Here is a 15,892-nt window from a genome sequence, read left to right as displayed (position 1 = left end):
AATAGTCTTTTATGGTCTTCTGATTTAGCATTTCTATCCCTGTGTCCTCAGCCTCTCCCATCTATAATTCATTACAGTAGGATTATCTTCTTTCTCCTTTTTTAAAAGCTTAGACTACTTTCTTAAAGGGAGGTGTGGTGGAAAGAGTCTGGGCTTAGAAATGAGAGTTAAAAATGGGAGCCTGGGTGAGGCATGGTGGCTCAGCTCATGCCTGTAATCTCAGCACTCTGGGAGGCTGAGAGGGAGGATCACTTGAGGCCAGGAGTTTGAGACTAGCCTGGGCAATATAGCAAGACTCTTTCTCTGCAAAAAAATAAAAAAATTAGCCAGGCATGGTGGCGTGTGCCCCTGTAGTCCCAGTTGCTTGGGAGGCTGAGGCAGGAGGATCACTTGAGCCCAGGAGCTTGAGGTTGCCGTGAGCTGTGGTGACACCAGTGCACTCTAGCCTGGGCAACACAGTGAGATACTGTCTCAAAAAAAAAAAAGAACCAAAACCCTTGATTTTCATTTTCTTTGACATGACTATATTACAAAGTAGTTTGTTAAGTTTACCAGGTGGGTGAGGCTTGTTTTGACTTGTAGGTATAGAAAGTGACTGAAGGAGGGGACATTTTTCTGGACAAAAAGATAGAAAAGAGAAAACTATAAAGGAAGTTGAAAGCTGCCATGTGTGCATGTGGAATGAGAAGCCCCCGTTGAGCAGGAGGTAACAGCCACGGCAGGGTGGGGAGTGGAACATCTAATCCTTTGAGCACGTGCGGGGCCAAGGGAGCAGGAGCAGCAGGATGTTTGTGCATGTGGAAATGTACACAGTGTGTACACAGAAGCACAGCTCTTGGACCTGAGTATTTCACAGGGTTACAGGCATATATGGTTCGTTTTACCTTTATTGAGCATATTGAGTGGTTTATTCATCTATTCAACAAATATTTATCAAGGGCCACACAGTCTAGCTGTTTCTTTAAGCACATTGTTTTGAATTATTAGCAGCATAATGTAGGAAGAAATTGGGAATGCAGATTTTTTTGGATTTCTCACTAAATGCTTATGTGGCTGCATCGTCATCTGGGGAATAGTGACAGATGCTTTACGCCGTGGTGAGGGTTGGATGTGCGGGTGTGTTTGCTAGCATGTGGAAGTCAAGCTCTGTATGACTGGAAGGCAGTCGTTTTACTCTTACCTGACAGCTACATATTCAAAGTGTCTAATTTCTTTCTGAGCACCCACTTGAAATTTTTCTTTTCAGCCTTCTCATTTTCCTCATAAGTTTGTATCTTGGTTAAATTCCTTTGAAGTACTAGATACTTTAGGATTAAAATTAAAGCAGCAATGTTTTGTTTCTTCAGCTAGAGGCTCTTAAAACTTGGCAAGTACTATGTGTTCTCTCATTTCCTTGTCTTTGTCTATGCTGTGTTGTAGCACACGTCACACGGAGATGGGCGTCAAGAAGTCACCTCTCGCACTGGCCGCGCTGGAGCTTGGTGTAGAAACTCTATAGCTTCCTGTGCAGATGAACAGCCTGTCATCGGAAACTACAGACTGTTGAAAACAATCGGCAAGGGGAATTTTGCAAAAGTGAAATTGGCAAGACATATCCTTACAGGCAGAGAGGTAAATACAAATTATGCTTATTTCTGTTTTAACATTTTATTTCCATATGAGAGAAAGAAGAAGGTTTGGGCTTCTTTCTAAGCTAACTAAATTTTTTTAAAGAACATTAAACATATTGTCTGGGAGTTTTTTTGTTTTCCCATTACTTTAAATGTTGTGAATATTGGGTATTTGAATGGTCTTCACCTTTAAAAATGGGTAGTGTTTTGTTCTTTTCCAGTAGTAAGTGTCTGCCACCACAATAAAAATTGTCTTAAACTTCAGGTATACACTTAAGTGTATATGCTCTTGGTGCTTGCAAATCATTCATATTGTGTATATTTACAGATTTATCCTCAGGTTTCTTCCTCTCTCTTCTAAATACTTTTCTTATACCTTATGTTTGATGGGTTACAGTGCAAGAAGGCACATATTTTCCTAACCTTTGTGGTACTGGCTTTTTGTTTAGCTTTATTCCTTATTTATCAAAATACATGCATCAGGCCAGGCGTGGTGGCTCACGCCTGTAATCTTGGCACTCTGGGAGGCCAAGGTGGAAGGATTGCTTGAGCTCAGGAGTTCAAGACCAACCTGAGCAAGAGTGAGACCCCGTTTCTGCTAAAACTAGAAAAATTAGTCGGGTGTGGTGGTGCATGCCTTTAGTCCCAGCTACTTGGGAGGCTGAGGCAAGAGGCTTACTTGAGCCCAGGAGTTTGAGGTTGCTATGAGCTAGGCTGACGACACTGCACTCTACCCAGGGCAACAGAGCAACACTCTGCCTTAAAAAAAAAAAAATCTATTAAAATCACGAAGTTAACTCCTCCTCACCTTCTTTTTGTGTGGTATAGAGCCTGCTTTGCTGCTTTGACGTAGTTTCTTGCAGTTAAATCTTTGCACCTGCTGTTCCCTCTGCCTGAAGTACTCCCACCCTTCCGTGTAGGGATCACTTCTTCTGCAAAGTAGCCCTTGACAGATCCCCTTCCCCAGGCACAGGACTCGGCAAAAATCCTGGTATTTCCCTTGTATGGCACAAATTACATTGTGTTGGAATTACTTGTCTCCCCATCTGGTCTTATAGGCTACCCCTAATCTGTAGGGGTAGCCAGAAGTGCTTGACCTAGTGCTCAGCACCTGTTAGGTACTTAATAAACACTTCTTCAATGAATCTAAGAATACTTTTGAAGGAAGCTTTTAAAAGAAATGCTGGCCAGGCATGGTGGCTCATGCCTATAATCGTAGCACTCTGGGAGGCCAAGGTGGGAGGATCGCTTGAGCTCAGGAGTTCAAGACTAGCTTGAGCAAGAGTGAGACTCCACCTCCACTAAAAAGGCAAAAATTAGCCAGGTGTTGTGACTCACACCTGTAGTCCCAGCTACTTAGAAGGCTGAGGCAGGAGGATTGCCTGAGTCCAGGAGTTTGAACTTGTGGGGAGCTACAATGACACGGCTGCACTCTACACTGCAAGGGACAGAGCAAGACTGTGTCTCAAAATAATAAATAAATAAAAATGCTCTCCCTGTGCCAGACCCTCCTGGTGGATATGCCAAGACTGTGTGACAGATGTACATGGCATTAATGCCCACAGCCCCCCGGCTTGGGGCTGCTGGAGCAGGAGCCCTGGGCCCGGCATTCTGCCAGGAAGCAGCCTGTTTCCAGCAGCGCGCCCCTACAGATAGTCTTGTTTTCTGTGCCTGCTGGGACTTGGAAAAGGGTGGAAAACCCTGGTCTACACCAACTGGAATCTTAAGTAAAGATTGTAACCAGAACTTTACCTCTTCACAATTCATCTCAATTTTAGTGACAAAATCTCTTTGGATTTTTAGTTAGGACTCCTTGTTGTTGAGTCACTTGGACTGCATTTGGAATCTAAACAACAGGAGTGGGTAGAGCTGGCCTTGCAGTCCTTCATCAGAACTTTCTTGAGATAAGGAGCCAAACCTGTGAGTTTAGTTGCCACCAGTTCCAGGTGGTTACTGGCAGTTTCATTCTGTGGGCAGAGATGGTGGGCTAGCAGAGCAGCGAGGCAGACAGACTCCCTCCCCTTTTACTTACACTGGCTGGAATCTGACTGACCGTGTTTACTTCTAGTAGTTTCTTTCTCCAGAAATGCTTGAATATGACCAGCATAGTGGCTTAATTTAAAACTTTTCTCAGCTTTTTAAAAAACTTTGAGCTAAACCATTTTACTGGTTTTTTTTCCTATTGTAAGTATGATCCAAAATCATATAAAATATAAGCATTATAGAAATTTATTGCGCAGAAAGTAAAAGTTCCTCGAAATTTCTCTCTTCAAAGAAAGTCACTTTCAGGCCAGGCACGGTGGCTCATGCTTATAATCCTGGCACTCTGGGAGGCCGAGGTAGGCGGATTGCTTGAGCTCAGGAGTTCAAACCAGCCTGAGCAAGAGCAAGACCTCATCTCTACTAAAAATAGAAAAAATTAGCCAGGCGTAGTGGTGCACACTTGTAGTCCCAGCTACTCAGGAGGCTAAAGCAGGAGGATCACTTGAGCCCTGAAGTTTGAGGTTGCTATGAGCTAGGCTGACACCCTGGCACTCTACTCAGGGCAACAGAGTGAAACTGTCTCAGAAAAAAAAAAAAAAGATAGTCAAAAGAAGATCACTTGCAGCAATTTGGTGTATATTCCCATAGTTTTTTTATATAGACATTAACTTTTTCTTTATTTTAAGAAAAGAGACTTATATGGAACATAATGGTAAGGGTTTTTTTACTTAGTAATGTACCTTGACCATATCTAGGTCTTAGTACTCGAGAGAGGCAACATACTCAGTTTAATGGCAGCATAGTCTTCAGTGCATGGTGGTGTTATAGTTTATTCCCTGTCAGTGGGCATTGGGGTTGTTTCTGATTTTTTGTTATTATAAACAGATCTGCAGTGAACATTCTTTTATATAACTGTGTGCTCTCGTTAAGAGTGTTTCTGTAGGATAAATTCTTAGAAGTGGAAGTCATTGGTCAAAGTGGATGAATATTTGACATTGTAATAAATACTGCTAAATCAGTTTTGAAAAAAAGTGAAGTACCTACTTTATTATCCTACCAAAATGAATGAGAGCGTCCATTTTCTTACACCCTTGCTTCACTGTAGATAATGTTTGTCTCGTTGTTTTAGTCTATTTTTGCTGCTATAACAGAATATGAGAGACCAGGTAATTTATAAAGAAAAGAAATGTATTTCTTACAGTCCTGGAGGCTGGGAAGGCCAAGGCTTGCATCTGGCAAGGGCCTTCCTGCTGTATCATAGCATGGTGGCAGGACAAAGAGAGGGAGGGGAAGAGAAAGGGCAGAGCCCTCATGGCTTAATCACCTCCTAAAAGTCCCACCCCTTAATACTGTTCAGATGGCAATTAAATTTCAACAAGAATTTGGGATGGGACAAACATTCAAACCAAAACACTGATGGACAAAAAATGATATGAGAAAACAAAAGTTGCTTTTCCCTGATAACTACTTATATTTATGATATTTTCATACATTTTTGCCATTCATATTTTCTTTTTAAAATAAGTTTCCTGTTTGTATTCTTGGTACATTTTGCGGATCTTTTTTTAAAATCTTAATGATTTAAACCCTTTATGTTTCAGTCATCTATCTGTTGTATAGGTTATGGATATTTTTCTGTCGATTATTCTTTTAACTGTTTATTATAACTTTTTTAAAGAGAAGTTTTACATTTTTTGTAGTAAAATTATTTCATCTTTTTGTTTATTACATTTGTGTTTCATGTCTTGTTGAGAATGGTTTATTTTGTTCCACAGTTTAAGAAACAATACTGTATTATCTTCTGATATTCCTCTTGTGGCTCACATTTGAATGTTTAATCCATTTGGTGTGTGTTTGGAGGGATTGGTACGAGGTGTGGGGATCTCACTTTTTTTTTCCATGTCGATTACCACTTGTCCAGGAACCATCTGTTATTTCCCCACTGATTGAAGTATACCTGCTTTACCGCATAATAAATTTGCGTATGTGTACTTTTGTTTCTCTGATGTGTTATTTAGTCTCATACCCATGCCATGGTATTTTTTTTACTGCAACTTTTAATTGTATGTTTTGATGTTTTGAAGTAGTCCCCTACATAATTCTTATTTTTCAAAATTTTCATAGTTTTGGCTGGGCGCGGTGGCTCACACCTGTAATCGTAGCACTCTGGGAGGCCGAGGCAGGTGGATCGCTCGAGGTCAGGAGTTCGAGACCAGCCTGAGCGATAGTGAGACCCCCATCTCTACTAAAAAATAGAAATTATCTGGCCAACTAAAAATATATATAGAAAAAAATTAGCCAGGCATGGTGGCCTGTAGTCCCAGCTACTCGGGAGGCTGAGGCAGTAGGATGGCTTAAGCCCAGGAAGTTGAGGTTGCTGTGAGCTAGGCTGATGCCACGGCACTTACTCTAGCCCAGGCAACAGAGCGAGACTCTGTCTCAAAAAAAAAAAAAAAATTTCATAGTTTTCTTTGCCATTTACTCTTCCAGATAAATTTATTTTATTTTATTTTTTGAGACAGCGTCTTGCTTTGTTGCCCCAACTAGAGGGCAGTGGCGGCATCATAGCTCACTGCAGCCTCCAACTCCTGGGCTTCAGTGATCCTTCTGCTTCAGCTTCCCAAAGTGCTGGGATTACAGGCACGAGACACCTCATCCAGCCCCAGATGAATTTTAGAATCTAGTTGCCATGTTCTGAAAATGGAATGAGAAATTTTGATTAAATTATTTTTGGTGGGATTAGTTGGGTTTATGAATTAATTTGAGGGCAAAATGGGATATTTTAATGATACAAAGTCTTTATATCCAGGAATATAAATTATATCTCAGATTTGTTTTCAGGGTTTGTAACTTTCTTCATCTAGGTTTTGTATAATTCTTGTTAAAATTGTTCCAAGGTATTTTATAATTTTTGTTGGTATTGTAAATGAGTTTTTCTCCCTAGCTGTTGTGAATGTGTGGGAAGGTAAAAACAGCCATATGACATCGTGTATTTGGGTGAACTCAGTCTCATTCAGAACATTGAAAGTTAAGCTTACGTTATTTTAAAAATTGTACATTTTTTATTTTGTTGTTTAGTTCTATGAATTTTAGCTTGTATATAGATTCATGTCACCACCACCGTAATCAGAATACAGAATAGTCCCATTACTCCAAAAAGCTCCCTTGTGCTAGCCCTTTGTGGTTACCCCTCCCCCACCACAACTTCCTGTAGTCACCTGTCCTTCATCCCCATAGTTTTGCTTTTCTGAGAGTGTCAAGTAAAATGGGATTGTGCAGTATGTAACCTTTTGAAACTGGCTTCATCTCACTCAGCATGATGCCTTTGAGATTGATCCAGGCTGTTGCATATATTGATAGTTTGTTCTGTTTTATTGCTGAGAAGTATTCCATTGTATGGCTGGACCACAGTTTGTATCCACTCCTCCTCTGAAGGACATTTGAGTTGTTTCCAGTGTTCAGCAGTTATGAATAGAGCTGTAGATGTTTCTGTACAAGTTTTATGTGAACATAAATTTCAATTTCTCTAGGATAGTTACCTAGGAGTGACATTACTGGATCATATAGTAAAAAAGTTAAGTGAATTTTTACTAGAAAATTGATTTTCTCATACATAGGTTTATTATTATAAACATACAGTGTAATATTCCTAATAGAACCTCAAACCTCTAGTCTATTGGTATTTTTATCACTTAGTACTGTTCTCAGCCCACTAAAAGCTAGTGTCTATATTTTTGTCAGCATTCTTTTGCTGGGTAGTGATGTAGCGTGCCTAGTGAGGTAATTAAAACCTCTAAAGAAAATCCAAGGGGTTGCAGGAAGTGGTATTGGAGATTCAGGGATGTAATTCATTCTGAGTTAGTATAAAATAAAGGGTTATTACATGTTGTGTTAAGATGCTTTAACTGCCATCTTTAGTATCAGAACAGAGATGGAGTAGAATTAGGTCGTGGAAAAAATCCCCTAAAGGAAGGGAGTAGAGATCATCTATATCATGCACTTAAGTCATAGACTGTTGTGAACATAAAAGGTACTCATGAAATACGATGCATTCTTTGGAAGAAAGGCATTTTTACTTAACAAACATGTTATAATAGTCAATTATAACCAAGATGTGTGTGTGTGTATATATTCTGGGAACAGAATCAAGTCTTTAAATACAATGGTTGTGTTATACGTTCAATTTAGATAGACTCCACTCTCTAGGATGATTTTTAATTTTTAGACCATGAACCAATCAGAGATGGGCGTCAAAATCCTTATTCTCTGTATTTTTAAAAAACATAAGTACCAGTTGTGAAATTCATCTAATTTAGCTCTTGGATGAAAATGCTACCTGTTACCCTTATTGTCATGAAAGCATCTATCCCATATTTACTATGAATTTGGGAATGTTAGTTGCATCTGCTTTCTTGCATTTTTGGGCAGCTTTTTGCGGCTTAAAGTTATTTTGGCTTCTGAAATACTGTCCATTTTTATGCTACAGTTTTCTTTCAAGCTAAAGATTTTCTTTTAAGTTCAATTTTTCCCCCACTGGTTTTCATAGCCTCTCAGAGATCTTTCTCCTCACATAAACTGCAAGAGAGCTTACCTGTGTCAGTTATTGGTACTTAATTGAAGCTATTTATTATCTTTAAAAAATTATTTTTCCAAAGTAATGCATGCATGTAGTTTAAAAAGTCAAATATACTAAAAAGTTCGAAGAAGAATCACAAGTTTCTTTTCTCACCCCTCTTTTTTTTTCAGTATCCTTTACTCAAAGGCTCCCACTTTCAATTATTTAAGCTCTTGTGGTACTGTATCAGCTGTCTCCAAAATTTCTAATTTTAGACATCACTGACTTCCTCCTTATGGAAGAGAAGGATACAGCTCTTTTATATCTCACATCTACTTTCCTTTCTCCATCCTTTCTAATGCAATGATAGTTTTGGTTAAACTTAGATTATTTACTTAATTAAGACTTTGTAAATATTGTTGAGTTTTGGCTCTGATCATTTGTTTTCTTATGTAATTTTTAAAAAGTTTTCTTTTTGGCCAGGCACGGTGGCTCATGCCTGTAATCCTAGCACTCTGGGAGGCCGAGGCGGGTGGATCGCTCAAGGTCAGGAGTTCGAGACCAGCCTGAGCAAGAGCGAGACCCCCATCTCTTCTAAAAATAGAAAGAAATTATCTGGCCAACTAAAAATATATACAGAAAAAATTAGCCGGGCATGGTGGAGCATGCCTGTAGTCCCAGCTACTCGGGAGGCTGAGGCAGTAGGATCGTTTAAGCCCAGGAGTTTGAGGTTGCTGTGAGCTAGGCTGACGCCACGGCACTCACTCTAGCCTGGGCAACAGAGCAAGACTCTGTCTCAAAAAAAAAAAAAAAAAAGTTTTTTTTTTATTGTTGGGCTGGGAGTGGTGGCTCACACCTGTAATTCTAGCACTCTGGGAGGCCGAGGTGGGAGGATGGCTTGAGGTCAGCAGTTTGAGACCAGCCTGAGCAAGAGTGAGACCCCATCCCTACTAAGAATAGAAAAATTAGCCAGGCATGGTGGCTTACGCTGGTAGTCCTAGCTACTCAGGGGGCTGAGGCGGGAGGATGCTTGAGCCCAGGAGTTTGAGGTTGCAGTGAGCTACAGTGATGCCACTGTACTCTAGCTGGTGCGACATACTGATGCTCTGTCTCCAAAAAAAAAAAGAGAGAGAGAGAGAAAGAGAGATAGAATAGGTGGGTAGAAATTAGAAACAGCAAGATAGCTCTTTCTAGGAACAGAGAAATTGGATGGTAGCTGCAGGGAGATGTTAGGCTAGAAGTTGGGCAAAATATCAACATGTTTGCTAATGGGGATAATCTAACAGAAAGGGGGGAAGTTCTCCTGCGGGAGAGATTGGAGTGGGTGAGAGGGGATGGTGGAGGCACTGGCCTCAGATAGCATGGACAGTTATTCCATAGAAACAGGAGGAAGGCAGAGGGTACTGGCATCACTGCAGGTGAGGGGCTCCTTATGGTAGTGGGAGTTTGTAGAAATTCTCTTCTGAGTGTAGCTATTTTTTCAATAAAGTGGAAAGCAAGATCATCAGCTAAGAGGGTATTGAGGAGATAGGTATTAGGGATCTGAAGAGGTTAAAATAGTTACCAGATAAGCAGGAGAGTGAATGGACTAGAGAAATGGAGTAGAATTGCCAGGCAGCCTTAAGGCTTCCTGAAGTTGGTGATCAAGGATTTAAACTGGGAAGAGTCAGCATGGCTTTTTGTTACTCTCCAGCCATGTTCAGTTGCCTGGCTGCAGGCATGGCATTTGCAGAGAATTGGGGTATTGTCTGGCCCCACATAAAGAAACCGGTAAGGAGTAAGGGCATTGTTGGGGAACATCCAAGGGAGTCATTTCAGTAAAAGATGGATTTTGAAGTAAGAAGTAAGAGCTTGAGAGGGAAGACATACTGTAGGAAGGTGGTGGGATCAGTGGATCCTGTCGCATTCAGACAATTATTGCAGTGCTAGATTGAGTAAGCAGGAAAGGTAGGAGTTGGTTAAAGAGTGGGAAGCTCAAAATTGAGATCATAAAGGGTTTCCAGATATAGGTCATGTCAAAGACAGGAGTATAACCATGGAAGCAGCTTAAATATGTAACTTTTTTTTTCCTTTCTGGAAGCTTATCGTTGGTTTTAAGAAATTTCACAGTGAGGTACCAAGGAGTTGGTTTTCATTCATTATTCTTGGTGTTCATTGGACCCTTTTAATATAGAGATTTTTGTCATTAGTTCTGGAGAATTGTCTTTTTTTTTTAATTTTAAAAATCTTCATTCTGGAATTCTTAATTAGAGACTGGAGCTCTTGAAAAGAGCCTTGGTTTTTATTTATTAAAAAAATTTTTTTAAGAGACAGGGTCTTGCCCTGTCACCCAAGCTAGAATGATCATAGCTCACTGCAGCCTAAAACTCCTGGGCTCAAGGGATCCTCCCTTCCCAGCCTCCCAAATAGCTAGAACTTCAGGTGCATGCCACCACACCTGGCTAAATTTTTTAAAGTTTTTTGTAGAGACGGGGTCTCACTGTGTTGCCCAGTCTGGTCTTGAACTCCTGGCCTCAAGTGATCCTCCTGCCTCAGCCTCCCAAAGTGTTGGATTTATAGGTGTGAGCCACTGCACCTGGCCTGGTATTTTAAAAAATCTGTTTTCCATCTGTCTGTTTTTACTTTCTGGGAGATGTCTTTGATTTTATCTTCCAGTCTTTCCGTTGAAAGTGTGTATATGTCTCCTTCTCTCCACCAGCTCACTCTGCTATGATTATTTTTGTCTGTTACTGTCTTTACAGCATCTAGCTCTGGTGTTGTGGATGCTGTTTCTTCTATGGACTCACTGAAAGGATAATAAATGTTTTTTTTCCTTTTTATAAAGTAGATTTTTGCTCCCTGCATAGTTTCTCTTTCCTCTGGGGTTCTTTCTTGTTATCTTTTTTTCCTGCAGAGACTTTCTTTGGAAGTCTGGTAATCTCTGGCTGTCTATCTGTATTTAGTGTGGAGCTCTGAGCTGATCAAAAGCTGTGTTTGCATGCATGGACAGGTTTGACCACAGAGCTTTCCTGTTGGGAGTTGTCTGGCACTTTTATTGAAAGACTCCAGATATTTGTGTCTCTAGGTCTCTTCTCTGGAAGCGTTCAGTTTCTCTCTTCTGGCGGGGAGGAGCTGGCAGTCCCATCCCATCACTTAATCTGCCCCCCCCCCTTCATCTCTGTGCCTCACTGCTGTCCTCTGCTAGGCCTGTTGACCTTGAGTCCTGAGCCTGGCCAGTTTCTCCACAGAGTAAGTTTCCAGCCTCTTGAGAACCAGCGGTTACTGGTGGGTCTGGGGAACAGCAGGCACTCTCTATATAGACTTTTTACCTTGTGGTTTCTGGGGCCTCCAAGTCCGGAGCCCTTTCGGCGTTGTGCCAGGCAAATCACATTGTCTCTGGTTATAGTTTCCTCTGCTCTGTACACTCTCTTTTAGAAAATTTTTGAAATATCTTTTCCACTGTTGTCTTCTCCACTTGGTGTTGTGCCTTTATACCTGTATTCCTTTAATGTTAGTCCTCCATGTTTCACTGTCCTCCTTACTCATCTGTGTACTATTACAGGAGACTGGAGAGGGTAGAAACAGAGGGATTAGGTTTTGAACCTCATTTACCCTCAGCCTCTAAGTACTCAATAAGTATTTGTTGTTGATTTTAAGAACGATAAACCACAGCTCTTCATCCTAGGGTGTGCTAAACTTCATGAGACTCCTCATGATTGGTTACATATTATATTTTAGTCACAAGTTTTTGGTTTTTTTTTGTAAAGACTATGTTAACAACGTTACAGAAAGTTTGGAGAATAGAGAGGAAAAAATTCTACAATCACAACAGTCTGAATATTATTTTCATTTTTGTATATTCTCCATATTCATATGCATTTTTTTGACATGCTTTTTGTCATAATCTTGTATCCTGTGTTCTTCTCCCTGCGAATTTCATTCTAGGCAGTTTTCTATGTTGCTACATAATCAAAATAATTATCCATTTCAATGGTTATGTACAATACCATTGATTAAAATAATAGTTCACAAACTTTTCTGTCTCAGAACTCCTTTAAACTTAAAGTTAAGGACTCCCTAGAAGCCTTTGTTTATATGGATTATTTGTATTGATACTATATTAGAAGTTAATGCTTGGCCAGGTGCAGTGGCTCACGCCTGTAATCCTAGCACTCTGGGAGGCTAAGGCAGAAGGATCGCTTGAGCTCAGGAGTTCGAGACTAGCCTGAGCAAGAGCAAGACCCTGTCTCTACTAAAAAAAAGAAAAAAGAAAAAAAATTAGCTGAGCAACTAAAAATAAAATTAGCTGGGCATGGTGGCATGCACCTGTAGTCCCAGCTACTTGGGAGGCTGAGACAGGAGGATCACTTGAGCCCAGGAGTTGGAGGTTGCTGTGAGCTAGGCTGATGCCATGGCACTCTACCCCTGGGCAACAGAGAGAAACTCTGTCTCAAAAAAAATTTAATGCTCAAGAAACTTAAAATATATTAATATTATATTTTAATATTATAACACCATAATATTAATAATATATTAATTCATTCAAAATAGTAATCCTATTACATGTTACTATAAATAACATTTTTATGAAAAACAACTATTTCCTGAAACAGTTTATTGAGAAGAGTAACATTGTTTACATTTTTTTTGTAAATCTCTTTAATGTCTGGCTTAATAGAAGTTAGCTAGATTCCCTTATCAGCTCTGCATTCAAGCTATTTTGATATGTTGTTTTGGTTAAGGTATATGAAGAAATTGTAGCTAGAAAAGTGAGGAGTATTTTAATACCCTTTTCAGATGATTCTGAATAATGTTTTTGATACTATACCAAAACTCAGCAAGTAGTAGCAGTTTCTTGGGGGTGGTGGGGGACAGTTAGTAATTGTTTTTTTTTTTTTTTTTTTTTTTGGTTTTTTTTTGAGACAGAGTCCTGCTCCCCTCTCTCCCCCCAGAGTGCAGCAGCGTCATCTTAGCTCACTGCAACCTCAAATTCCAGCGCTCGAGTGATCCTCCTGCCTCAGCCTCCAAAGTCCCTGGGACCACAGGCAGGCGCCACCACATCTGACTAATTTTTTCTATTTTTTTGTAGAGACTAGGTCTTGTTCTTGCTCAGGCTGATCTCAAACTCCTGACCTCAAGCGATCCTCCTCCCTCAGCCTCCCAGAGTGTTGGGATTACAGGGGTGAGGTACCATGCCTTGCCTGAATTTTTATTCAGAACAACTAGTGACTGACTGACAAGAGTTAACACCCAGAATGATTTGCTTCAATTAAAAATTAATAGTAGCTGATTTGGAAGCAAGTGAACAAATCAGGTTAGTTTTCTGCTAACAGATATAGCTAGAAAGCAAAAAGATGATCAGTATGCTTTTAGTACAATTTGGAAGTGTAATTAATGTGCAGAAAGAAACTTCCTATAAGCCTAATTCCTACTTATCAGAAATCACTGAATTATATGGTTGTGAATACTTTTTTATTGTGATAAAATATACATAACATAAAATTTATAATTTTAACCATTTTTAAGTATATCAGTGACATTAGGTACATTTACATTGTTGTGCAGCTGTCACCACTATCCATTTCCAGAAAAGATAGTTAATACTCATTTTTTGTGGATTCTGTATTTGCACATTCACCTACTCAATAAAATTTATTTGTAACCCCAAAATCAGTACAGTGCTTTGAATGTGTGTGCACATCCTCAGCTGAGTTCAACAAGGCAACACTTTGCCCTCATAGTGTAAACAGATGTCCTTTGTGTGGTCTATTTAATGCCACTTTTTTGTGTGTGCATTTTTGTGTTTTCTGTTGATGATTTTGCTATTTCAGGTGGCCCTCAAGAAGCATGGTGCTGAAGCACCATCTAGTCTTCTTAAGTGCGAAGCTGTGGTGTACATTACAGAGAAAATGCATGTGTTAAGATAGGCTTCACTTGGGCATGAGTTACAGTGCTGTAGACAGTGAGTTCAGTGTTGACCAATAATACATTGTAACAAATGGTGTCATTAAACAGATACGTGCATAAAGCAAACTTAGGTAGTGATCAGTTGATGGAAATGTTGTCACCACAGATTTGCAGGAACCCAACCCTGTATTTTCCCCTAGGAGCAATGGTACAGTATTTACTGATCCAATGATCACAGTGACTTTGTAGAATATTACCATGAATAACAAGAATTGACTGTATCCCTTTTTTTTTTTTTTTTGAAAGAAGAGGCTTAATTATTTCTGGTATTTCCCTTTACACATGCATGGAGAATGGTGTTAGGAAAAATCATAGGGTCTCCTCATCCATCTGATGATTTTTGTTTCTCTTTTTATGTTTTCAAAAGTGGAGCCCTAAGAAGCAAACTGGGAACTCCCTCTGCATGGGGTGGGATCTGTGGAAGGCACTGGTCGAGTGGCTGCCTTGGGTTCCTGGTGGCTGAGACAGAGAGTTGGCCTTTTACATTGGGACCTTCCACATACACAACACAGTTATTTTCTCTAACAATTAAGTTTTCCCTCGCCCACTCTAGGCTTATCTTCCTGTGTCCTGCTGTGTGTGCCACTGTACCATCATGAGATTTTTTTATCTCCCAGAAATTTTGGAGTCACTTGTCTACTGTTGGCACCTCCTCCATCCTCTTTGCCATTGTCATTTTTTGTTTATTCTTCAATTGGCCTATCAGGTGGGAGAAGAGAGATGCATGTGATCCAAATGCCATCTTTAATCAAATGTTCTCATTATGGTTACAAAAAACTTTTCATTTAGTTATTTTTATTCAAGTTGTATATTCGACAATTTAAAGAGTCAAGGCTTGTTACAAAAAATAGTCACCTAGATCAGCAGTCCCCAACCTTTTTGGCACCAGGGACCAGGTTTCATGGAAGACAGTATTTCCGTGGAAGGGGGAGGGGAGGAGACAGAGCTCAGGTGGTGATGTGAGTGATGGGCAGTGGCTGTAAATACAGATGAAGCTTCGCTCCCTCACCCGCTGCTCACCTCCTGCTGGAGGCTTGGGTGCAGTGGAGCTCTGAGCCTGGTCCCTAATAGGCTGTGGACCCAGGGTCTGCGGCCCAGGGTTTGGGAACTGGCCCAGGGATTGGGAACCACAGACCTAGACCCCCATGTCCCCCATTTCCTAGTCTGCCGAGATGGCCACTTTGTCTTTAAACTGATTATTTAGGTTTTACTTTCATATCTTTATAACATGCTTCTTTTCTTATTTATTTTTCAGTTCTAGGCATTATCTATAAACTTGTTATTACGGTTTTCTTAAAGTCATTGACATTTCAAACACACAAAAACTCTTTTTATTGAAATGTAACATACATAAAAAGTACTCAGCTTGATGAATTATCACAAAGTAAACACATTTGCATAACCATGATCCAGGGCAAAAAAAATGCTCTCACCCACACCCAGAAGCCTCTTGGCTTCTGCCGCCTTCAAGCCGCTTCACTGCTCCTCCTCTCCAAGGGAACCACTGTGTTGACCTCTAATAGGCTAGATTAGTTTTGTCTGTTTTTTTAAAAAGCATACTAATGGAATCATAACAGTATATTATTTTGTATCTGCTTCTTGTAACATTCTTCCATGTTGAAGTTTCCTTTTGTAGCCAACTGTTGTAGTTGTTTAGCTTGGTCTCCTTTGCTTTGAATTGAATTGTATCCCCCCAAATTTGTGAGTTGAAGCCTTAACCCCCAGTGTGACTGTGTTATTTGGTGATAAAGTATAGGTTAAATGAGGTTATAAGTGTGAGCCCTGATTGATAGGGTTA

The 15,892-nt window shown here is 40.1% G+C and overlaps 1 protein-coding gene across 5 annotated transcripts in view; it reads left to right on the top strand.

Annotated features, from left to right (window-relative positions):
* The window catches only part of MARK3 (microtubule affinity regulating kinase 3), a 90,741-nt gene that overhangs the window by 7,488 nt on the left and 67,361 nt on the right, over positions 1-15,892 (top strand). For all 5 annotated transcript variants that reach the window (XM_045560266.1, XM_045560255.1, XM_045560246.1 and 2 more), the window contains exon 2: positions 1,420-1,611. In XM_045560266.1, the coding sequence (XP_045416222.1) occupies positions 1,420-1,611 (192 nt within the window). The remainder of the gene's footprint in view (positions 1-1,419; positions 1,612-15,892) is intronic.

Source organism: Lemur catta, chromosome 1, assembly GCF_020740605.2.
Source record: "Lemur catta isolate mLemCat1 chromosome 1, mLemCat1.pri, whole genome shotgun sequence".
In the NCBI taxonomy this organism is placed as follows: Eukaryota; Metazoa; Chordata; class Mammalia; order Primates; family Lemuridae; genus Lemur; species Lemur catta.
This window is presented reverse-complemented; position numbering and strand designations above follow the sequence as displayed.